The following is a 24,139-nucleotide window of genomic DNA, read 5'->3' on the forward strand; positions in this document are numbered from 1 at the left end:
CAGCTTTGACTTTCTGCCCGTGCACCAGGACCGGAGCCTGGACCGAGACCCAGACTAGCGCCAAAATCTCGGCCCCGACAGCCTTGGTTTTCCCGTGGGGTGTTGCACTCCTGCTTCTCTTACTGGTATAGGTTCCTCCGCTCTTAAAACCTGAAAATGATGCTCTCTCGCCTCTGAGCTGGGTTCTAGATGTTTAAAATTCTTAAACATACATCATCCAGCGTCTTTGATGCGGCTGGAGGAGGATGGGAAATTTCAACTTGCGTTTGACCTGCCTGCCGTCTGAACTTACCTCTGTAGTCCAAGTGTCCCTCAGTACATAGTCGTTGGCTGGGTCCCTCTCCCTTCGTGTCCTCTGCTCTGTCTTTCCCCAGCTCCGGCCTCACCTCCCGGGGAGCCCAGAAAGGAGCCTGGTTCAGAAGAGCCCCTGGCCCTGCCTGCCTGGATGAGGAGAGAGACACTTCATTTTGGGCTGGAGGCTGGGCCTGGAGCACATTTCCTCCTGGGGACTCTGCTCCCCCCGGAACTCTGTTTGGGGCAGCGGGTCCCTTGGAGTGACAGAGAAGTTCAGACGAAGGGCTTGAGGCTGCCAGCTGCTCTCCGTTCTCGGAGCCAGGCAGCCCTTGGGATCCTGAGGATGGCTCTCGTCCCCAGTCCTTTTGTCTGGGAGATGACACAGGGTCTGCAGTGGGAGACCCTGGCTCCAGGCTCCACCCAGCTGACTCCGTGCCCACAGACACCTGTCCCAGTCCCGTGGGTCCTATGGCAGCATGTTTTGGGGGCCGAGGGAGTCAGAAGGGCCCATCCTGTGATTCATAGATGCCAGGGCATGGCTGCATCCTCATCTCCGCCCTTTCTGCTGCCTTTCTGCTGTGCATCTGTAGTGCGTGCGTGAGTGTGAATTTGAGTGTGTGTGGCCAGCTGCTGGGGTTCCTGGATGTGGCCGGGGACTTCGCCGAGAGCTCCCTGCAGCACCCAACAGCCAGGGAGGCTGTCGTTAACCATATAAATTTGCAGACGGGTATGAAATGACAGCAGTTCCAACTGCTCCGAAGAGCAAGTACAGGGATCTGGGAGAGAACAGCGCAGGGAGGGCCTTCATTTACAAGGCAGGGGGAGGGCAGGCCTCGCCAGAGAGGTGACCTCCTAACCGAGCCCCAAAGGAGGCAGGGAAGAGCATTCCAGCAGAGGAACAGCATGCGCGAGGGCTCTGAGGGGCAGACCTCTTAGAGCATTCTGGAAACGGAAGGGAGGCCAGTGTGGGAAGGGGGCAGCCTGGGAGAGGGGGCCAGGGAAGCCAGCAGGACCTTGAGAGCCGCAGAGGGAGGCAGGGCCGGGTTTGGACTTCCTTCTAAGTGCAGGGTGAGCCGTGGAGGAGTTTCCGCACAGAAGGTGCGATTAGGTCTGTAACAGGTGCTCGCTCCGGTGAACAGCCCCGCAGAGACGATTGGCTGTGCCAGTCCCGTGTGGGTCCCACGAGGAAAGTACAGCCCGAGCTCCCATGGAAGGGGGAGGCATAAACCTTGGCACTCCAATACGACAGAAGAGCCCATGAGCACTACCTGTCGGGGGAACCAGGGAGGCTTCCTGAAGGAGGGGGCATCTGAGCTGGGCGTGGGTGCTGGTGTGGTGGAGGCCAGCGCTCTGGGCCCAGGGACTCACCTCAGCAAGGGCTCAGCAGTGGGGGTGCCCGGGCTGGGTTTGATGAGCCGGACAACGACGAGAGACTCCCCAGGGGGTCATAAGGCCCCATGGTGGCTGAGCCAGCACCGAGACCCTGTCTCTGATGCCCACCTGAGGCCTGCCACCAAGAACAGGAATCGAGGAAGTTCCCACAGCCCCCAGGTCAGCGGGTTCCTGCAAATCTGACCTCTGAGGGGGTGCATTTCCCTGATTGCAGCACAGCGGGGGGATGGGGAAGAGGAAGTGTGGGCCACTGGCTAGTCCCAGAGAGCCAGGAGGAGGGGCCTCTTCTCGAGCTGAGAGAAGCAGGGGCGGGGCCTCCCCAAATGCGGTTCCCGTGGACCCCTGAGACCCACGGCCCAGACGCAGGGTGGCTGGAGGGAAGTGAGAGGTGAACCCGGCCTGGCCTGGCGGGTGCAGGCCCTCTGTCACCCACTCTCCTGGACTGCTGAGGGCCATGGCTGTGGCCCAGCAGCTGCGGGCTGAGAGGTGAGTGCAGGGCACTGCCCTCCCCGGGCGTCCCCACTGTTCCCAGCAGGCCTCGGGGGACACAGGCCGGCCCCCCTACAGCCCCCTGTTAATATCAGAAGTGGGGAGGCTGGAGCTGAGTCAGAGCCCAAATACTCAGAAATGCAGACTCCCGGAACCGTTTTAAGGAAATTAAGCTGTGGTTCGCCTCCCTCAGGCGCGGGTGAAGACTTGAGGCTCAGAGATGGGCAGTGACTGTCCCAGGGTCACACAGGAGTGGGTGGCAGAGTCTAGAGGGGACCTCAGGTGATCTGTCTCCTCAACCGGGCTCACGGCTCCACATTGTGCTCAGTAACGGCTTTCCATCTTCTGTTCAAATGGAATACAGAACTTCGCTTGTCTTCCATCTTTATCCAGAGCTAGGCCCAAATGTCACCTCCTCCAAGCAGCCCTCCCTGACTAACCCCCACTGTCCTCTGACCCGTTGCCCTATTTCTTTTTTTCTGTACAGTCCTTATATCACTGCCATAATCTTCTGGACTCATTCATTTGTTTTCTTGATCACTGGCTCCACCTTTAGAACGAAGTGAGATGAGGGTGGGACAGTGTTTGTCTCTTTGAATCACTGCTGTATCCCTAGGACGCAGAACGGTGCTGGTACAGACTAGATGCTCAGTTAACGCGCTGAATGGATACATGAGTGGCTCTTTGAGTTGGAAAATGTCCGTAGATCCTTCTCGCCCAATCCTGCCATCATACAGATGAGCAAACAGGGGCCCCCGGGAGAAGAGAGCACCTCCCTGGGGCCCAGGGAGCGAGCGGCAAGGCCTGCGTGCAGAGCGCAGCCTCGCAGGGTTAGGCTCATCTCTAGCGGCATTTCTGACGCTTCCGCGGGATCCGGGCCCGGGCTGCAGCCTTCGGGGGCGGAGGACTCCGGGCTGGGCACCCGCCTTCCAGCATCGGAACACATGGCGCATGTCAAACACAGAGTGAGCTAACTGGGAGGAGGGGGCTCAGAGGGTCGCCGGGGATGGTCAGGCTGGTCTGGACTGGACCGAATCGGGCAGGCAGCGCAGGGCCCGCGGTGGAACTGGCTGGAAGTGCGGCCTGGGGTGGGGTTTCCGAAGCCTGGATGGCGCAGCAGGAAGGCTGGTCTGCATGTGCGTGCAGGAAGCGGCGGGAGAAGCTGATGCTTACAGGACGGATCACAAATGGCCTCGGGGAGCAACAGAGGCTGGTGCTGGGGTCCTGGGGCACTGGGCGGGGTCTTCCCCGGATTCCAGCCCCTCTTCCCCACGAGTTTTCGCTGGCAGCTGGGTCTGACACGCAAACTCGAACCCGCAGGAAACAGCTGCCGTGGGAGGCTGGCGGCGCTTCCTGTTTCTCGGGTCCATGGGTCAGGGAGGGGACTCCGAGAGCTGGCGGGGCGACCGTGCGTGCCTCCCTCCCACTCCCTGGTCCCTTTTGCCTGCCCTCGCCCCTCAGAGGAGGACGGCCACTCCCTCCAGCCCTTCATGGGGGCCCCGAGCCAGGTCCTGGGGTCACTGGCCTCCCTGTCCCTCAAAAATCTTACTCGAAAGCGGGCCCCATATTTGTTCTGTTCGAGGCCGAAGCAGAGGATCCAATGGGCGGGCGACAGAGTCCCACGGCTGGACTCTCTAAGGTCCGACCGGCCTGAGGATGGAAAGGACTACTCAGGGGTAGTGAGTTTCGTTCCAACAAGCAGGGTTTGAGCACCTACTGTGTGCAGGAACCATGAAACCTGAACCAGCTGCTGCCTAAGGGTCTTTCCAACTTTCGGCCTTGCCTGCGCAAGCTCCCAAGTGGACTTTGCATGAGTGTGTGTGTGAGCCCTGAGCGTCCTGGCCTTCGGGGAACCCTGAGCTGGCGTCAGCTCTGAGGGGTCCTGGCTCAGTCTCCAGGGGAATGGTTATTCTAGGGGCACAGCTGATGGGGGTCGCTGCACCCCTGCCCCACCCAGCGGGCAAATAGACCATTCCCACACTTCCCACCAGGGGACTTGCTAAAACACAGACAAAGGCACTGGCCCTTGCTGAGCCCCTACTATGCGCCCAGCGCAGTTCTGGGTGCTGGGGACACAGAGTGGGCAGGGTTCCTGCTCTCTCGGGGGTTCTCAGGCTGTGCTTCTTGCAGTGGGACCTGCTGACCCTCCTGGGATGTACGTGCTTCCGTGGGCCCCGTTTTATAGAGGGGGCAGGAGCCAGAGCACAGAGAAGAGCCTTCCCAAGGTCCCTGCTGGCGACCGCAGAGCCGGGGATTGGAGTCCCCTCTCCCACATGTGCCCTCCTGCTCTGGTACACACAGGTCCCCTGATGCCCTCTCATGACGGCCCCTGCTCCGCCCCCACCGCCCCAGGGCAAGGCACAAGGGTCCTTCGCCAGGGTGTAGGCCCCCGCTGGTCTCACTGGCTCCTCTCTCATTGCTTTCTCCCGCTACCCTCTGTGCTCACATGCACTCAGAAGACCCCTTCCCACCACTGCAGATCCTTGAACGTGCCCCCTCTTGCAGGGCTAGGGCCTCTGGCACTCCATGTTTCCTTTGCCTGCCATCCTTGTGGCAGCTCCTCTTTTTTTCCCCCCCGCTGACCTGGTGCTGCTTCCTCCGGGAAGCCCTCCCTGACCACTCTCAGTCTGAGCAAGCCCGGCCCTCATCCTAGCACAGCACTCCTGCTTTTCTCTCCGATGGATGGAACCCCCATCTCAGAAGTGTCTGCTTGCCACACTCTCTCGCACCCGCTGCCACACACGGATTCTCTGAGGGGCCAGACGAATGGTCTCTGAGCTCCAGCTGCAGCTCAGAACACCAGGTGCTTTCCCTGTAGAGCAGCTATGCCCATCGGAGCTGTGTCACTGTTTGTTCAGTGACCGGCTTCCCCGCTCGGCCGTGAGACTCAGGCAGGCAGAGGCCGCATCCCAACGCGCTCAGAACAGCGTCTGAGCTACAGCAGGTACTTCCCAGGGTTTGCTGTTATTATTACTTCAGATGGGGAACCTGAGGCTGGGAAGGGCTGGGATTTATCTAAGTTCATGCTTCAAACCAGGGGCAGCCCAGCCTGTGAAGTATATTAACCTCTCCGTGCCTCGGTGAGCACTCAGGAAATCGTGAGTGTAGTCACTGTTACCCAACCTGCCCGATTCCCTGCTCAAGGCCTCGTTACCCCTCCGGTTCTTTCCTGCCCCGCCCCAGGCAGACTACAGATGAAATACCATGAAAGGCACGGCCTCGGGGGAGAAAGTGGAGGAGGAAGCCTTTCCCAAGGGTGTTACCATAAGGGCGTGTGTGGAAAGTGAGTGGGGAGGCCGGTTGCCAGTGGCTACCAGCTCGCTCCGGGTGTGGTGGGGATTTCCTCTGCCTGCCCTCTGCCACCCTGAGTCACCTCCCGACGGCAGCCTCCTGCGTCCTGCAGTAGCCCGAGACCCCAAGCAGCCGGGGTCACACGGGGCAGCAGCAGGGGCTGGGACTGGCTGTGCAGACGTGGAAACCAGTATCTCCTGACGTCCCGACCAGCTCGGAGGCTTCAGCCACGGCAGCCCCCACCCCCCGCTCCCACCCTGTGCCCCAGTTGCTGCAATGGTGGGGTCACGCTTGCTCCTGGTTTCCTGATGTGGCCACAGGTGGGCGGCCGCTTCCGTTTCCTGGGCTGGCTGCGGGCTCTTCCTCCACCTGTTTCTCTCAGCCCCTCCCTCTGCCCACTGCTCTTCTCTGGGGGTCTTAATCACGGTCACAGGCAGATGGTTCTCACCTCTCCCGCTGCCGCTGAGAGGCCCCCAACCAGCTCCAGAGCCGCACACCAGCTCTTTCCAGACCTCAACCTGCGTGCCTGAGCGGCCTCCCAAACTGGCCTGCGGGAAACTGAGTCCGTCTGCTCTGCTCCCCAACTGCCCATCCTCAGGAACGGCTGGCAAATGGGCAGTGTGTCCACCGAAGATGCGCAAGGCTGCAGGGAACAGAGGAACTGATATTAGCATAAACAAACAGGGGTTTGATTCTTCAAATAACAAGAAGTCCAGGTTCACAGCTGGTTCTGCAGCTCAGTGACTTTGCAGAGATTCCTTCGGTCTTCCTCATGTTTTTGCCTCATGGATGCAATGTGGCTGCTGCAGGTCCAGATGTCACACCTGCTTTCAGGCAGGCAGAAGGCAGAAGGGAGGAGACCATGCTTGGCTTTATCCATCTCTCTGGATCAGGAATGCAAACCTTCTCCCTTGAATGGCTCAGAGAGTGTGGGGTGGCCCACGGCCCTGTGTGTCCTGCGTGGCCCTGTGGGACCTCAGGGATGCTTTTGGGAGGAGTGGTCGCCAGCATGGGATGCTAGGAAGGTGGTCACATCAGGGGGATCAGGGCTGCACAGCCGGTTTCTGCCCCTTGCCGCTGCCACCAGGCCGGCTTCCTGGCTTGGCTAGGCCACAGTGTCTGACCCGGGTTCTGCGCCGCTGGGGCATGGGCGTGGTAGGAGGTTTCGGGTCCTTCGCTGCCTGTCCACCTCGAGCCCGAGTCCTGGGCCTGAGCAGCCGGTGGGTGTGAAGGAGAACTGCCTGCCGGACTCCTGGTCCCTCCTGTGCACGCACTGACGGTTGGTGAGCCAACAATAGAAAAGCTTCATAAAGGAGAGGGAAAAGACGAGAAAAGGACATTGATGCGGTCGACAAAAACGCCTGTCCTTGGAGCAGGTTCCGTGAGAGACGAGGCAAAGGCAGAAGAGCTGAGGGAACGTGAGGAAGCAAAGGACTCCTACCGCAGGGGCCGCTCCGTGCCCTCACTGGAGTCTGCCCCTGCCCGCGGAAGCAGGTGCCGGCCGGGACGTGCGTGGCACCGATGGTGGCATCAGGCAAGCACAGCTCCAGGGATGATCACACGCGAATGGTGGCTCCGCAAACGCAGGCGTACCAGCTGCCCAAAATCCACCTTGCGTGCAGGAGGCGTGCCAGCCCCAATGATGACCCTGACGGGAGAGGTCACCGCCGGCCAGCTGGAGCTGGCGCACCACAAGGGTCACCAGCTTCCTGTTCCCCACCAGGGCCAGCACGTCGGGGAAGAAAGGACTTCCCGGTCCCAGAGCGAGAGGCGGTTTCCCCAACAAGGCACAGGCCTCCGCCGCCACCCCCAGCACAGGAGGCCCACGGGGGATCATGGCTCTGAGGTCGGATACGCTGATGCGGACGACGGCCAGGCTTATGGTTCCTATGCTGACAGCTGCAGCACCCGGCTCGGAGGCGTGCCGGTTACCACGACTGTGGACAGGGACTCAGGGGTGAGACACACGATTCCTGTGGACGGAGGAGCGTGCTGGCTCAAGACTCCAGGCACCGTCAGCCAGGACGGCAAAGGGCACCTACGGAGATGAGCCACGGGCCCGGCAGTGAGCGTCCTGTCTGCAGCTGCGGAACGGCCGGTCTCCACCAGCCCTGTACTCCTATACTGTCCAAAGCACTTTTTTCTATGAACGATCCCTCTTTAAATAAATCAAAATGCTTAAAATCTGGATGGGTGGAACTTAAAACTACTTTATGGAAATGTCAACATGGGCAGAAAGAAAAAAAAGGAGGTAAAATTTTGTTATTTCCAGTTGTATATGAAAAAAATAGGTTATCAGCCCTGGCTGACATAGCTCAGTGGATTGAGCGCAGGCTGCGAACCAAAGCATTGCAGGTTCGATTCCCAGTGAGGGCACATGCCTGGGTTGCAGGCCGTGACCCCCAGCAACCGCACATTGATGTTTCTCTCTCTCTCTCTTTCTCCTTCCTTCCCTTTCTAAAAATAAATAAATAAAATCTAAAAAAAAAGGTTATCAAAGGGGGAAAATACTTTGATGAACTAGCATTAAACAAAAATAGGTTTATTAAATATGCTCATTCATCCTTGAATGTAACCTCACCTTTCATTTTAAAGGTTTCTATAGAATTTGGTTATTTTACCTTTCAGCCACATGCTAGCTCCTTTTTCTTCTCTGGCCAGCTTACGTAAAAAGGGAAGCCAATTACAAGTGCAAATAATGTGGTATTCTTTTGAAACTCAAGTCTTGAAATGTTCTGTAGCATTAAGCTGTTTCCTCTCGCTTGAGACTAAATAAATTTTTGAAAGAAAAAAAAAACCACTCTCGGAAAGGCCCCTGCACAGATTCCTTCTTAAGTCTCATTGGCCACATTGGTCACGTGGCTGCTCTTAGCTGCAAGAGAGTCTGGGAGGCAGGAATGGGATCTTTATGTCTGGCTCCGCCCAGTCATGATCTATCACCTTGGAGCTAGGCCTCTTGCCATCGTCAACAAAACTGGAGCCTGATGAGCAGGAAGAAACTTGACACAACAGATGAGACAGTGTTTTCTGAGAGTGGTATCCCCTGTTCCTGTCCTTTCCTCCTGTCCCCGCCTGCTCTCTGCCACATCGTCTCTCAACTGGAGCTCTTCAGGGCCTCCCAGTGGTGCTCTGTCCCTTTAAGCCTCTGCCCTCTTCCCCTTCTCCACACCGCTGCCTGTGGTGGCCTCCCAGAGCTGGGGTCCTACTGTGTTTTCACTCTCACCCAAAGCCTTGCGTGGCTCCCTGTGGCCTGCAGAATTTCCGGAGCTCAGCCCCAGAGCCCTTCCTCCGGCCGGCCTCAGCCTCATCTGCCTGCTTGGTCTCCGACCTCATCCAACCGCTCTCCTCAGGCCTCGGAACCTTAGCACACGCTGTTCCCTCTGCCCGGAAGGCCCTCCACGCGTGTCCTACCTGGAGGATTCCAGGTCTTTCTAGACCTGGCTCAGACGTTACCTCCTCTGTGACATCTCCCCCACCTGGGCGTGATTAGCCATTCTCTCGGTGGGGCACATGTTGTTGGCCTTGTCCACCCTGGTGACCCGGGGCCAAGAGCAGGGTCCGAGGCAGAGGAGGTGCTCGCAGCACCGGTCCTGGCCGGGCCCCATGGTCGCAGGTGATGTGAGACTCACACACACGCGGCTGTCACTCTGTGGCCCCATCGCCAGATGCCTCCCCCCGGAGGTCTGTGCTGTGCGTGCTGGCCTGGCCCGGGGAGGGGCGTTGGATGACAGATGCCAGACACACCCTGGGCTCACGTCACCCACTGCTTCACGCCCCTCAGGCCCCCCCCCCCACCAAACAGATCAGAGTGGTAACCAGTGCATCTTTGCCTCCCGCCTCCCTCAGCGACTTTCAGCAGCTTCCCGATGACGTGGCCATCTCAGCCAACATCGCCGACATCGAGGAGAAGAGGGGCTTCACCAGCCACTTCGTAAGAGAGACCCCTAGACCTTGCCCCTCTGACCCCTGAACCTTCAACTCTCCCCTCTCTTACCTTTCCCCCAGCAGTTCTCAGCAGGGTGGGTCTGCCCTCCAGGGGACAGTGGCAGCGTGTACCTTCGGGCGTCTTTGATTATTGCCACTTGGGGCAGGAGTGCCGTGGGCACTCCGGGGGGCAGAGGCCCGGGAGGCTGCCTCACGCCCTGCGTGCCCAGGACCACCCCAGCGAGGCCTGTCCTGCTGAGGCTGAGGAACCCTGTTCAGCCCTAGGCCCTCGGGACCCCCTGCTCTCTGTTTCCCGGCCTCCGAGGGCCCACCCTGGCCTCTGTCCTAGGTATTCGTCATCGAGGTGAAGACGAAAGGGGGCTCCAAGTACCTCATCTACCGCCGCTACCGCGAGTTCTACGCCCTGCAGAGCAAGCTGGAGGAGCGGTACGGGCTGGACAGCAAGAGCAGCCCGCTGACCTGCAGCCTGCCCACCCTCCCAGGTAGGCCGGCCCCAGCCCTGCTGCGGGCAGCGCGGATGGGCCTGTCCATTGGCCCTCCTGCCGGCTGGGCTGGCGCGGTTCAGCCGGTCTGCCCCAGCCCACATGAAACTCGCCCATTGTGTCCGTGCCCCCCTCCCGGCAGTCACAGGCTGCCTTCTCGCTCTCCCGCCTCCTAGCCCTTGGCTTCCTATAGCCCACTGACCTTTACGGTGTCCACCATTCACCAGCGACTGTGGCCATGGTGTGGGGCACCTGGGCACCGGCCTCTCTCCCCCTGAGCCAGGCCTTCCGTGTCTCCCTAGTAAAACACACAGACACCTGCCAGCCCTCCCTCGGGAGCACTGCCCTCCACCTCTGCAGTCTGGGCCCCCACCGGCCTCACGGGACCCCCTTCCCCCGCTCTGCCGGGAGCCTGTGCGCATCACACCTGTGCTTCTGGACAGTCCAGCGCCCTGCTGCCCCCTGGCCTTTCTCCCCAGCTCGAGCCTAACCTGCACCTCGGACAGGCCCGAACCTCCTACCTCTCAGTCCTGCCCACTTGAGCCCTGCGGGAGAGACCCCCGCCCTCGTGGTCCTGAGGCCCCTCCAGGCCCTGCAGCCGCAGGCACGCATCTGTCCCCCGGACATGGAGCCCTTCCTGCCCTTCCCTCCTTCAAGCTCAAACCCCACCTCTACCAGCTCTTACTTTCTCTGTCTGGGCACCTGCCCGCGGTTCCTCCTCACCCAGCTCCAGGGGGAGCTGACGCGGCCCCCAGCGGCTCCTGGCTTCTCTTGTCCTCCTTGGGAGCTGGATTCGCTTGCACCTGCCGCTTCCCCCTCTCTGGGCTGCAGAGGAAGGAGGGTCTCTCCTGCTTGCATCCAACCCCCCTCCCTTTGGGGTTCCCCCTGACAGCTTGTCCTGCATGCTCCCTGTTTGTGCACTTTCTCCCTTTGGCCTGGACTCGACCACGTTGCTGCACAGGCTCAGCCCCCTTCCATCTCTAATAAACCCCGGGCCTCAGGTAAGCATTCTTGCAACCGGCCTCCTCGAGCCCCAGGAGCTCTCAGAGATCTCCTTTCCTTCCTTTCGCAATAAGCCTTCGCTCGCTCTCCCCCTTCTCATCTCCCGCCTGCTCCCCGGCCCCTGCCGCCTGGGTTTCCACTTTTCCTGCTGCACTGTTCCCCCCCCCCCCCGCATGACGGTGGCCCGTGGCCTGTTAACGCTGACACAGCTCAGGCCTCGCCTTCCTTGTCTTGCCTCCTCTTCCAGGAAGCTCCCTCCAAGCTTCTGTGACACTGGCATCTGCCAGTCCCCTTTCTGCCTCACCCGCGGCTCCTTCAGTGTCTCCTTGTAGATCCCCGGCTCTGGTGGGGCTGGGGGGGGGTCGGTCTCTGGGTAGGCAGTCCCACCAGAGCCCCACCTGAGGCTCCCGGAGAGGACATTGGTCTCTGGTCGGCCACCCCCTCACACTCCAACTCACCCCCAAACACTCCATCATGCTTTTAAAGAAAGATTCCTTCATCCACTCAACAAATATTGGTTGATTTGGGCAATATTCTAGACCCGTGGCTCTTAATTTGAGCGGCATTGGAAGTCATACGGTATTTCAGATATCCTGATGCCCAAGGCCCACACTCCCAGCAGTTCTGATCCAATGGCTCTGGAGCGAGTCCGGCACAGTGAGGGTTTTGGAGGCTCCTCGGGCGGCTGGAATGTGCGGCCACGGTGCAGAGGGTCCAGCTATGAGCAAAGCAGAGACCCTGCTGCCTCTTGGGCTAAGAGTCCTGCGTGCACGGGGGTGGGGAGGGTGCAGTGAGGCAACGCGGGAACAGCCACAATAAGGAAAAAACATCAGCGGGCAATGCGGCAGCTCGGGGAGTGGAAGCCGGGTGGCGGGTCGGTGCGGAGAGGCCACTTCGGCTCCGTGGAAAGGGGAGGGGAGGAGCCGGGACCAGTGGGGAGGACACGCTGCGCTTCTCCTCAGCCAAAGTCTACGTGGGTGTGAAACAGGAGATCGCTGAGGCCAGGATACCCGCCCTCAACGCCTACATGAAGGTAACCGTGGGGCGGGGCCACCTGGGCGCCTGGGAGGGGGGGGGAGGGGTTGGGGACGGAGAGGTGCCCAGGGACCACCTCTGAGCGAAGCTTTGGGGCCTGGGGCTGGCTCTCTCGCTCTGATGGACCACACCTTCAGTCCTTAAAGGCCTGGCCTGCGGGGAGAAGCAGGATGTGTTCTCAGGGTTCCAGGCCGCGGGGGTGGGGCGGGGAGGGCACGGGAGTAGTGGGGAAGGTCCAGGGAGCCACGGTTTGAACCGACAACTACAATGTCAGTGCGGGCGTTCTGACGCAGCGGTGAGTGGGGCCGGTGCCTGCCCAGGGGAACGGTCAGGTGGTTGTGACGTCACAGACTTGGCCTACAGAGCAGGGGCACGACGGACCAGGGCCCCAGCTCTGCCACACAGCGCCTTTGTGCAAACTGCAGAAAGGCCCCCCTTGTCAGTGCGCAGGCTGGGCATTGTTGCATTCATGGGCCTTGGCTTGGTGCCCTCCTATGTCCCCAACTTATACATTGTCTGCAGCCTTAGGAGGTGGGGGAGACTGAGGAAGGAGCATCTTAAAGGCAGAAGCCGGGCTGGTTCAGAAAAGGCCTTTCAGCCCTGGCTGGCATAGCTCAGTGGATTGAGCTCGGGCTGCGAACCAAAGTGTCGCAGGTTCGATTCCCAGTCAGGGTACATGCCTGGGTTGCAGGCCATGACCCCCAGCAACTGCACATTGATGTTTCTCTCTCTCTCTCTCTTTCTCCTTCCCTTCCCTCTCTAAAAATAAATAAAATCTTTAAAAAAAAAAAAAAAGGCCTTTCATCAACAGAACTAGGCCAGAAAGGGGACAATGTTCCTCGTGTGGTAGCGAGCACCTGTCATTAGAGGCATACAAGCCATGACTTGCTGGCAACCTCAAGAAACTGGAGAAAACCCTGGCTGGTGTGGACTGAGTGTCTAACCAAAGGGTCTTGGGTTCGATCCCCAGTCTAGGGCACGGACTGAGTTGCGGGCCAGGTCCCGGTAGGGGGCGCATGAGGGGCAACCACACATTGATGTTTCTCTTCCTCTCTCCCTCCCTTCCCCTGTCTAAGATAAATAAGATCTTTAAATAGAAGAGGAACTGGAGAAGGGAGCCCTCCTCATAGCCCAGCGGCACGCTCACAGACAGGGGGGCTCACGGCCTCTCCGCTCTCACTACCTGAAGAGCAGGAGTGAGTCTCTTTGCTCGCACTAGGGGTCTCTTTGGTCTTGGCTCTGGTGATTTTGGGGCAAGTTGCCGTTCTCTCCGGGACTTGGTTTTCCCTCTTACAAAGTGGGGTGGCGCACCCAGCTCTCCGGTCTCATAGCAGTGGCCTTGGGTCGGCGGGAGAAAAGGACATTAAGCGCTTTGGAACTGTGAACCTGGTGGGGGCAGAGGGTAGGAGGGTGGCAGAGGACGTGGGAGGAGCGAGCAGGTGGCCCAGGGGTTCCTCCCTGGTGGCCGCAGGAACCAGCACCGGAGGCATCTCTCCCAAGGGGGCGCTGTGACAGCCGCTCCCAGGGGGCGGCTGGAAGCCCCACCCTCCTCTGAAAGAGCTGGAAGAGGAGCGTGTGGTCTGCTGGGGGAGAGAGAGAAGAGGCTGCCGAGCCGGGGCTCTCAGCCCCACACCTGGCCTCAGCAGCCAGCAGTGGGGAGGGTCCCATCTCTGCCCATCCATGTCCAGCTTGATTCCTCAAGCCCAGAGGTCAACCTGTGCAGGGCTCTGCTATGGTAACCCTACCCTGTGCTTGCACACCTGCAGAGACGGGGAGCTCACTACCACTCCCCTGGCCGGGGCTGCTCACCCCATTGCTGGATAGCTGTTAGGAAAGCCCGCACCCACTGCTCTCACCTCTGGCCTGAATGGAGAATGAGGGCCACGTGATAATGACGATGCCCCGGGACCACGTGAGGCACTCTGACTAGCAACAGGGAGGCTCTGGGTGTGCGCTTGGCAGGCGAATGAATGGGCTTGTTTTTTTGATAATTCCTGCGATAACGTGTGTGTTAGATACTACTGTTCCTATTCTGAAACGAGGAAAGAAGGCACAGAGAGTCAGAGTTGCTCCCTCCCCGTGTCACAGAGCAGTTGGGTAGGAGGGATGGGATTCGAACTCACATCCTGAGATGCTAGGCTGCGCTCTCATCTACGGTGTTGCGTTGTAATACAAACAACAGCTGTGATGGGTGATAGCTCCCTCGGTCACTTGCGAGATGCCCAGTGCCGTTCTAAGGGCTGTGCACGTGCTCAAGTATTTATTCCTTACACAAGCCCCTGAGGGAGATGCCGTTTACCATCCCCATTTTATGAATGGGCACGTGGAGGCGGAGGCTCACCCAGCCGCAGCGTGGCAGCGCTGAGGCCCCGAGCGCGGGCAGCCTGGCTCTGCGCTGCGCCCCGAGACCCAGCTCTGGGCGGCCGCCAGCCCTCCCCTACGACAGCTGCGTCTTTCCCAGGCTCCGAGTCCCCAGTCCCTCCGGGGTACAGTTCCCGGCTCCTCCCGCCTTGCTGCCTCTGTGGGATTTTCTGAGGAGGTCTGGGTGCTGGCTGCCTGTAGGGCTTCGGCATGCGGAGCTACAAACCGCAAGGCTCCTGGGGACCTGCACGGTGTGCGGCTGAGGGTGGGGACCTGCGCGGTGTGCATCGCGGGACCGCCAGGTTCTGGGTCCTCACCCCCTCACGGCCTTTTCATTGGGGGCGGTATAACCAGCCCGAGATCAAGGGAGGGTGCTGACCCCACCCAGGTCCTAGCCCTGCCAAGCTCAGTTTCCCCATTGTGGTATGAGGTAAAGTGGTTTTAGGCCAGAATATCACCAACTGTTGTTCATTTGGGTATTTGGGTTATTCCTCCCCGTATTGCCTCATATGGAGCTAAGGGATGATGGGACTTGGTGGCAGACGGCCCTGGGGGACTCCAGCTTTGTCAATAGTAACACTGTGTGGCCTAAGGCAGGTTCCCTTCACCTTTGTGGCCCTGACTCCCCAGGTCAACAGAAGATGGAGTGAGGCACACGGTGCGGCACTCAGGGCAATGCTGGGCAGCTGCCACCCCATCCATTGCCTGGCACCCCCTCTAGTGCAATGCCTGGAGGCCTTTCGGTCCTTCCAAACGAGCTCCTCTCAAGGCAGTTGGCCCCTCCTGACCTTGAACCCAGGGCAAAGCAGGGGAGATGTTACCTTAGCCCACTGAAAACCGTTAAAACATAACCTGCCAGAGAAGAGGGGTTTGGCGTGGGGCGAGCAGCCGGGGTGGGACGCCTGGGCGGGCCTTGCTGCTGACCGCCCGGCCGCCCGCCCTGCCCTGCCCTCTCCCCCACGCGCAGAGCCTTCCTCAAGCCTGCCCATCTGGGTGCTGATGGACGAGGACGTCCGGATCTTCTTCTATCAGTCGCCCTACGACTCGGAGCAGTTGCCCCAGGCTCTCCGCCGGCTCCGCCCGCGCACCCGGAAAGTGTGAGTGCCGGGCCCCTGCAGCCCCCCGGCCAGAGCCAGGGCCCCTTCTCCTAAGCAGGTGCCCCATCCCCTCTTTCCCAGGAGGAATGGAAGGAGAAGAAGTCAGCTCTGTCCCACAGGAAGTAACCACGGAAACTCCAGGCCACTGAGATGGTGGGTGCTGGGGGCCCAAAGGCGAGCTCCGCTGCCGCCAGGAGTCCGGGGGCAGTGCTCCTGGGCCCCGGCCTCCACACCCACTCCCCCCTCCTTCCTCCAGCCAGCACCTCCGGGTGCCCGGCCGTGTGTCCTGAGCACCCAGGCAGGAATTCATCCCGGACACAGGGCGGCCCCTGGGCCCTGGAGCAGGGCGTGTGCCCTCTGCAAGCCTGTGTCCTCCGCTGCAGTGTTAGAATAGTCACACGGCTTCGGCGGCTGGGTGTAGGGGGTGGAAGGAAGAAACAGGTGTGAAGCACCTGGCAGGTTACGGCCCCAGGTGGGTGGTCCCCACCCCCCTCCTCTCTCAGCTTCTGCTTCCTGTCCACACAGGGGGTACGCTCTCCCCTCCAGGGCCGTGAGAACTGAGGTGGGTTGCGGGGCTGGTGGTGTGATGCCCACAGGAGCAATTGTACCCGCATTTCTAACATCCTCTCCTTCCTGCCTTTACTGGCCTCTGGCTCAGAAGCGAGAGCGCTGGGCCTGAGAAGAACCAGGGGGGCTGACGGCCCCTCTTTCTCTCCACAGCAAGAGTGAGTCCCTGCCAGGTGCCCCCTAGACCGCCTGGAAGCTCCGAAGCAGAGTTACACTGCGTGCCTGCCCCTCCCCCTCCCCCCTGAGCCCCTCCTGCTGGGTGTGGGCTGGTGTCTAGGGCTGGGCGCTGCCGGAGGAAGAGACAGGAGGAGACGCAGCCTCTGGGTGCCGAGGACCCCAGCCCAGCTGCGAGGGGGGCGATGCTGAGCACACAGAGGTAGAAGAGAACGTGTCCACCCACCACCCATTCAGCCAGCTTTCCCGGCCCCTCTGGGCCAGTCCTACTTGGGGACCAACACCTTGGAGGTGACACAGACGGGCCCTGTCCCCTAGGAGCCCACAGCTCCCTGAGGACACACACAGAAAGACACGCGTTTCGGACCCGGGGTGGTCAGTGGCTGGGGGTTATGGGGGTGCTGGAGCCCACAGAGGCCTCGGGGGCCAGGGAGGGTGCTGGGTCCAGGGAGGCTGGCTCCTTCCTCCCATCCTCATTGCAGCTGCAGAAGGAGCTCCCACTCTGGGGTCACAGAGACCTGGGTTCTAATCCCAGCTCCTCCGATGGCTGGTAGAGCGGCCTTAAACAAGTCACTTATTCTTCCCGAGCCTCAGTCTTCCCACCTGTTAAATGGGACATCAAAGTGAGCACTTAAGTGGGAGCTCAGGGGGTGTTCCTTCCTCCTGCCTTACCACACCCTTCTTTCCAGGCCCTGTTTGACTTCACTGGGAACAGCAAACTGGAGCTGAATCTGAAAGCTGGAGATGTGATCTTCCTCCTCAGTCGGGTCAACAAAGACTGGCTGGAGGTGAGTTTGGAGGTGAGGGTGGAGGTGAGGTTAGAAATGATGAAGGTGAGGGTGGAGGTGAGGGTGAAGGTGAGGGTGGAGGTGAGGGTGGAGGTGATGATGGAGTAAGGAGGGAGGTGAGGGTGGAGGTGAGAGTGGAGGTCAGATCGTTTGGGTCTGGCAAGGGGATCAGAGAATGAGGAAGGGCAAGGAGGACCCCAAGGAGGAGGTGCAGTCTGGGGGTGCCAGCTCTGGGGCCCTGGCGGCGGCGGGCAGAGCCTCAGGGCATACAGACGCTGGGGAGACAGGTGTGGGTTGGTTAGAGGGACTCTGGAGGCCCACACTGCCTGGCATTCTGTCTGCCCCAAGACACAGTTGCTCGAGGCAAGTTCATGTCTTGCTCTATGACGAGGTTTCTCAAGCTGCGGCAATGCTGACGTCGGGCCCCGCCCCCTTGGTCGTGGGGCGGGCCCGCACAGCAGGTTCTCAGCGGACAGCCGCGCTGTCCGCCCACTAGGTGACAGCCGCAGCCCTCCGGTGCGGCAGGCAAATCTGTCCCTGGGCGGCCGCTGAGATGCGTGCGCTGCCCTGTGACCGGGATGGTGACATCACTGCCATCGCGGGCAGCAAGACGGGAGCCAGGCAGGGCCTGAGCTCTGGGGTCGCCCGTCTGGTGTCTGGCCTTGTTCTGGTTTTAACTCGTTTCGTGACTTGGCCAACTTGCTCACCCTGTGGTTTCCTTTTCTGCAAATGGAGGCGATGCCGCTATTTCTTCATAGGGTTCCGGAAGAGAGAGAAATGAAGTGGAGCTGTGCGGGGCCCGGCCCACAGACGCTCCGCCTGGGTGTGCGGCGTCCCAGCGGCGCCAGGAGCCGTTGAGAGAGTTGAATGGACTCCGGAGCCAGGCCCGTCGTGGTGACTGCTCTGTCCCCGCATGCAGCAAGTGGGGCGTGTGTCAGGGCGCACACAGTGTCTCAAGAGTGGAGACGGGAGGTTACGGGCTGTTGTTCTTAAGTGAGATTCCTTTCTCTCAGGGTGGCGGTGTCCGAAGGTCATGGGATTGGTCCCCGAGTGAACACTGAGGGCTGGGGAGGGTCCCCGGCATCCAGGCCAGGAGAGGGACAAGGACCATCGGTCTTGCCAACTTGGCAGTTTTGATCCCCCCCCCCCCCGACCCCTGCCCTGCCCCCCGGCCTGGAACCTGTGTGATAGGTTTTTATTAGCTCTGAAGCTTCCGGATGGGGTATCTTGGGCCGTTCTCCAGAAACAGGAAAATGTTTGTTGCCTCCTGTTTTCTGGAAGTTCTTTGTGTCAGTATGCTGGCCAATTTCTGGCTCAGGTTGAGGGGAGAATCGGGCGAGATGCAAAGAGCTACTTTGAGCCTCAGTTTCTACATCTGTGAAATGGGCCATAAAGTGACACCCTCCCTGGGGCTTATGAAGACGCAGGCGCATGCAAAGTGCAACGCAGGCGGTGGCTGGGCCTTGGGCCAGAGGCCTGGGCCCAGGGGAAGGTTTTCTGGCCGTGTCGTCTGAAGCGGGTGCTCGGTGGTATCTGGGGAATGAATGCATGAGTGGGAACCACACCCCTCCTCTCTCCCCTGTTCTATTTGCCACCTTAACACCCACTGCATTCTGACTCAGCACGGAGCTCACCTGTGCACCTGCACGTCGTCACTGCCCATTACAGTGGAAGTTCCATGAGAGAGGACAAAGGGCTTCATTCATTCTGTGTGCCCAGAGCCAGCTGGAGCTCAAGAAATCTTTGAATGAATGAATGAATGGAACGAGTGAGTGAGTGAATGAAAGATGATAGCAGACTCTCCGATAAGTTCAGATCCCCATCTATTCTGAAACGGAGCTCCCCTTGGGGTGTGTAGCCTGGTGACCTCTGCCGCTTCTTCCCGTCCCCCAGCATCAGGGAGCCCACACCTCGCCTGCCTCTCCCAGCCGTGAGGAAGGAATGGGCGTCCCGGGCTGCGGCGCCCCCCACCTCTCCTCACGCTCACATCGAGGCCCTGCCTTTCCTCCTCAGGGCACCGTCCGGGGAGCCACAGGCATCTTCCCGCTGTCCTTCGTGAAGATCCTCAAGGACTTCCCCGAGGAGGACGACCCCACCAACTGGCTGCGCTGCTATTACTACGAGGACACCATCAGCACCATCAAGTTCGTGGCCTGTGGGCGGGGCCTGTCCACCTTCCTTGCCCACCCCCACTCCCACCTCCATATCACGTTCTGGGCCCCAAGACCCGAATCAGATGTTATGTTGCCCCCTACCAATGCCCTCCCCCCACACACTGAGAGCCTGCAGTGCCCCCCGGTCCTCCAGATAAGCCATGCCAGGATGCCAGGGTCCCTCATGACCTGGCCAGGGTCGGTCTCATGTCCCCCTTCCGGCCTGACGCCTCCTCACCCATTCCTGTTGTCCCCGCAGGGACATCGCCGTGGAGGAAGACCTGAGTAGCACCCCACTCTTCAAGGACCTGCTGGAGCTCATGAGGTGAGGGGGGGGGGGGGGGGGGGGGGGGGGGGGGGGGGTGGGTCCTGTTCCCTGGAGCAGCGACCGGAAGGAGAAACACGAGGCATCGAGGTGCCCTCTGCACCTGGTTCGCCTCCTCATTCCATCCCCAGCCCAGCCCTGCAGAGTGGGGGTCAGCACCCGCGTTACAGTTAGGGGGCACTGCAGAGAGGTCTGGGCACTTGCGTGAGGCCCCACAGTGTGTGGGCATAGGCGTGCGGCTGCAGCTGAGGTCTCCTTAGGTAAAAATCCTGAATCTGGGTCCTCCACCACCAGGGAGCTGCCGACTCCCGGGACCCAGGTTGGACGATTCTTCCCCAGAAGGGAGAGGGCGGGCGCTGTTCCCTTCCTGACTCTAAAGTAATGCCTGTTCACTGTTCTTATACACGTTGGAAATCACAGGAAGGCATCAACGAGTGAATCACCCGGCAGCATTGCTCCTCTCCCTGTCTGGTGCTCACTCAGGTTGCTTTAGGGCGCACCCTGCCCCACCCCCCGCATTCACATCCCTGTAACTGGCTACACAGGATCATTCCGTGGATGCGCCTTAATTAATGTGCCCATCCCTTTTCGTTGGCCTTTTCAGTCATCCTCCGCTTTCTACCATAAATAGTATCATGTCACATGTTCGGTGACTTGCCCGATTATTTCCTTAGGATGAGTTTCTAGTAGTGGGAGTCTGGACAAGGTGTTTGCAAATCATTTGCGTTTTTCCACTCATTCCGTCCAATTACCCACAGAAAGCTCGACCGGCCATCTGCCTGTGCACCCCCAGGTAGTAAGCGTGCCCACCTGCCTGTACCCCCATACACATCAGGTGGTCCCGGCCTCCACAGCCTCACGCAGGCGTCTCGTGGGCTGTGCTCTGTTCCGCTCTGCTCTGCACTGTGCCCGGCCAAACCCATCCTCTTCCCCACGACAGTCCCTAAGTGCCCGGCACACTTCCACACAGGACACTTGGGGCTGCGTCACTAATTTAACGTGGCGTTCCCTTCCGCCGGGGCTCTGTTTCCCCATCTGCGCGGTGGGAGTTGGGCCACGCAGGTGCTAAGGGCCCTGTCGAGCTCTGGCTTCTCCTGACGTGGAGCCCCAGCCCCCAAAACTCCCCAGGCCGCGCTCCCTGCCCACCCGCTTAGGCCCAAGGCCGCCGGGCTGCTCACTCACCCCGACCTCCCCCACCCAGGCGGGAGTTCCAGAAGGAGGACATCGCCTTGAATTACCGGGACACCGACGGGGACCTGGTCCGGCTGCTCTCGGACGAGGATGTGAGGCTCATGGTGAGACAGGCCCAAGCCCTCCCCGCGCGGAAGCGCCTCTTCCCCTGGAAGCTGCACATCACCCAGAAGGATGACTACAAGGTCTACAACACAGTCCCCTGAGCAGGGGGTGCCCCTCCCTGGGGCCATGCGGGGACACCTGCAGGAACGCCCATTTAAGAAAGACTAAACGGACCTTGCGACGTCTGTTCACACAAACCCGATCGTTCGGCTTCTAATGCGTTGCCTGGCCAGATTCACGGAGAACTCCAGCCGCTGCAAAACAACTGCACCCTGCACAGGACACGCCCTGCAAAGAGCCTCGAGAGACAGGGTGGGGTTCTCCAATGGCCTCCCACTCTCCCCCTCCCACCCGTGACCCGGGCTGGGGCCAGAATCCATGTGGCCTCACTTTGGAATTGTTCTGGAACGCAGAGGCGATGCTGCTATTAGAACGCTGAGCCCTGGGGAGGCCCTGCGGTGGGGAGTCTGGACCGGGGGCTCTTGTGTGAGGTCAAGGCCTTGGGGGTAAGGGACGAGGTGATCCTGGGACAGTGACAGAAAGCAGAAGAAGGAAAAAGTCCCCCCACACCCTGAAGTACAGTGTTCCCAGTTTAGGATGATGTGAGATGTGAGATGTCACGCAGATTAAGATGAAGCTTATTGTCAAAATCAACAAATTTCTGTGAGTGAGAACAGGCAGTAACAATAAACAATTGCTTTAGAGTCCCAGGGACTATGGGTTATTGAACTACGTGGCTAAAATGTTTAAAGAAATAAAGAACAAAATCATCACAATGAACAAGCTAATGAGAATGACCAGGCACATTTACAAAAGAAAGATAGAATATACATATAAACATACAAGTGTGTATATGCACACTGATACATATACCTATGAATAGGTATGTGTGTGTGCATAAATCTGTTGAAACAGAAATTCAGTGGATGAGTCAGATAGCATATTGCACGCAGGCAGAGAAAAAGAAACTGGCGAATTAGAAGATAAAACCAAAGAAATTACCCACAATATAACTCAGAGAGACACATAGGTAGAGAACATGGAAATGAGGTTGAGGTGTGAACAACATAACGAAAGTTCTTTTAAAATCAGAGTCTCAGAAAGAGGAAATATGGAGAATGAAGAAGAAGCAGTACTTAAACAGATGACAGATGCACTATTTCAAAAGGAATGAAAAACTGAAATCTGTGGGTACGAGAAGCAAGCCTGGGCTCACAGGGTAAATAAAAACTGGTGCCCAGCCAGCTACGGCATTTTGAAACTGCAGAACACCAAAGCCAAGGAGAAGGTCTCAAAAACAGAAAGAGTTGAGATCATTACAAAAAACACAACAACAACAATTAGAATCGTAAGCAGATTTATCAATAGCATCAGTGGAAGCCAAAGTCAATGTGGTTATAGCTTCAAGTTTTTGCACCAAAATAACTTTCAATCAAGAATTATAAACTCACACCCTGGCTGGTGTAGCTCAATGGACTGAGTGCCAGCCTGCATACTGAAAGGGTCCCTGGTTCGATTCCCAGTCAGGGCACATGCCTGGGTTGTAGGCCAGGTGCCCAGTAGGGGGTGCATGAGAGGCAACCACACACTGATGTTCCTCTCCCTCCTCCCTCCCTTTCTCTCTCACTTCCCCTTTCTCTAATAATAAATAGAACCTTTAAAAAAAGAATGACATACTCAATAAACGCATCTTTCATTAGTGAGGATGAAACGAAGACAAGTACAGATAAAAACAAGGCACCTGACCTAAAAGCACCTTTAAAGCACTTTCTTCCAGAAAGAAGGAATGTGAGCCCTTCTCAAAGAATAAATAGACACAAGAACAATTGATAGCGAAGATGAATGGTAATTTCTTGTCTCGTGGATTTGTATTGTGGGCCTGTAGTCCGTTGACTTCGCCTGGCTGGGACTGGACTTCCAAGCATTCCCTTTCCCGCGTGGATCCAGAGTAGCACGGAGATCGGAGACATTTGGTGACAGATCTAGAAGGCAAACCAGCAGGAGGCAGCAGGCAACTTCTTTTCAGTTCAGCTGAGATGCTCTGTTTCATCTTGCGAACATCGTTGCTCGTCTGCTGGCTCACATTCTGAAACTTCAGAATGCGAAAGTCAGAGGAGAAGGTCCTCGGAGCACCCCCAAAGAGTGACACTTCGAGTGATGAGCGGACTTCTCGGTGACCTCCTCGAAGTCAGGCTCCGGCTCCCCTGGAGTCTCCTTCCCCTGGGCCAGGCGCGTGTGTAGCTCCGTGACAACACGCACCAGCTCCTTCCGCAGGCCACGCTCCCTGCGGTCTCGGAGGTGGCGAGAGACGGACCCGGTTACAGTCTGTCTCTGTGGGGCCAGGTCACGCCTGCCGGTTACAGTTGTCTTTGCTTCTTGTCTCGCCTCACGTGCATCTGCCATCTCTGCCTGGCTGGCTGGCGGGCCTCACACAGGCGCAACAGCACCATGTAAACGGTTTAACCGGCCCCCACGGTAGAGGAAGACTGAACTCTCAAAGCAGACCTCTCGTGGTATCTTTCCCAGCGGTCCTGCTTCTCTGATCCTCATGCAGGTAAATTCAAGCCAACATTCTCAGTACAAAGGAATCATAGCGTCTAATTTGTCAGGTTAAAAAAAAAAAGGCAGAACTAAAATACTGGATGATGATGAAAATAATAACAACAATGGCATTGGGAAGGCAGAATTAAAATATTCTAAGGTGTTTAGACTATTCACAAGCAGAGTTTAAAAAACCATTAACCATTAGACCTCACCAAATAAAATGTGCGTGGTAGCATTTCAATGAAAATAATTCAGAGAATAGAAACAGAACATATGTATTTCTCAATATTTAGATCAAAATTGGTAAGAAAAAGAGAGATCCATTAAAAAGAGGCAAGAGAGGAAAAAAGACGGATTCGAAAGGCTAGCTGGCACAAATATATCAAAGTCCAAATCTGTCAGTGATGTTGGCACTGTGAGCGCATGTGGACTCCAAGCACCGACAGAAAGATTGTCAGATCGGGTGGGAACAACCAAGTCCGTGTTCGGGTCACCCACACGGGGGCCACAGAGCGTGACGACATGGACGCCCTGGAAGTAGAGGCATGGAAAACATATTTCTGGCAACTACCAAGCAAAAGACGGCTCGGGGGTTGGGGGGCAGCCTAGGAGACTCACAGTCTATTTTTGTGTAAACTTGGCACCAAAACTCATTTAGTGGCAGTTTCTGACCCTAAACGGAATAGTTATGCTCACCAGCCATGCTGGCCACTGTGGTTCTTTTGTATTTTGTTGCTTTTTGGGAATGGTTTTTGACTTTATGTCTAACTGAAGCAAGAAAATCCAACATCAGGGGTGAGAATGGTTTTACTGATCACGAGGCTGCTGAGAACCTGGTCAGTGGGTTTGCTCTGTTTCCCAACGACAGCTGTGGCACCATCCATCAACCATGGGAATGCACCTG

The 24,139-nt window shown here is 58.3% G+C and overlaps 1 protein-coding gene across 1 annotated transcript; it reads left to right on the forward strand.

The window, feature by feature from the left end:
• The first annotated feature begins 1,964 nt into the window (after positions 1 to 1,964).
• NCF4 (neutrophil cytosolic factor 4) lies at positions 1,965 to 21,467 on the forward strand. Its single transcript, XM_028532896.2, is given in 9 exon segments — positions 1,965 to 2,172; positions 9,313 to 9,397; positions 9,740 to 9,893; positions 11,858 to 11,928; positions 15,261 to 15,388; positions 16,758 to 16,917; positions 18,931 to 19,061; positions 19,330 to 19,395; positions 20,597 to 21,467. Coding segments are annotated over 9 exon segments (1,023 nt in total). The 5' UTR covers positions 1,965 to 2,140; the 3' UTR covers positions 20,793 to 21,467.
• Positions 21,468 to 24,139: the final 2,672 nt, after the last annotated feature.

The sequence above is a fragment of the Phyllostomus discolor genome, chromosome 2 (assembly GCF_004126475.2).
Source record: "Phyllostomus discolor isolate MPI-MPIP mPhyDis1 chromosome 2, mPhyDis1.pri.v3, whole genome shotgun sequence".
Lineage (NCBI taxonomy): Eukaryota > Metazoa > Chordata > Mammalia > Chiroptera > Phyllostomidae > Phyllostomus > Phyllostomus discolor.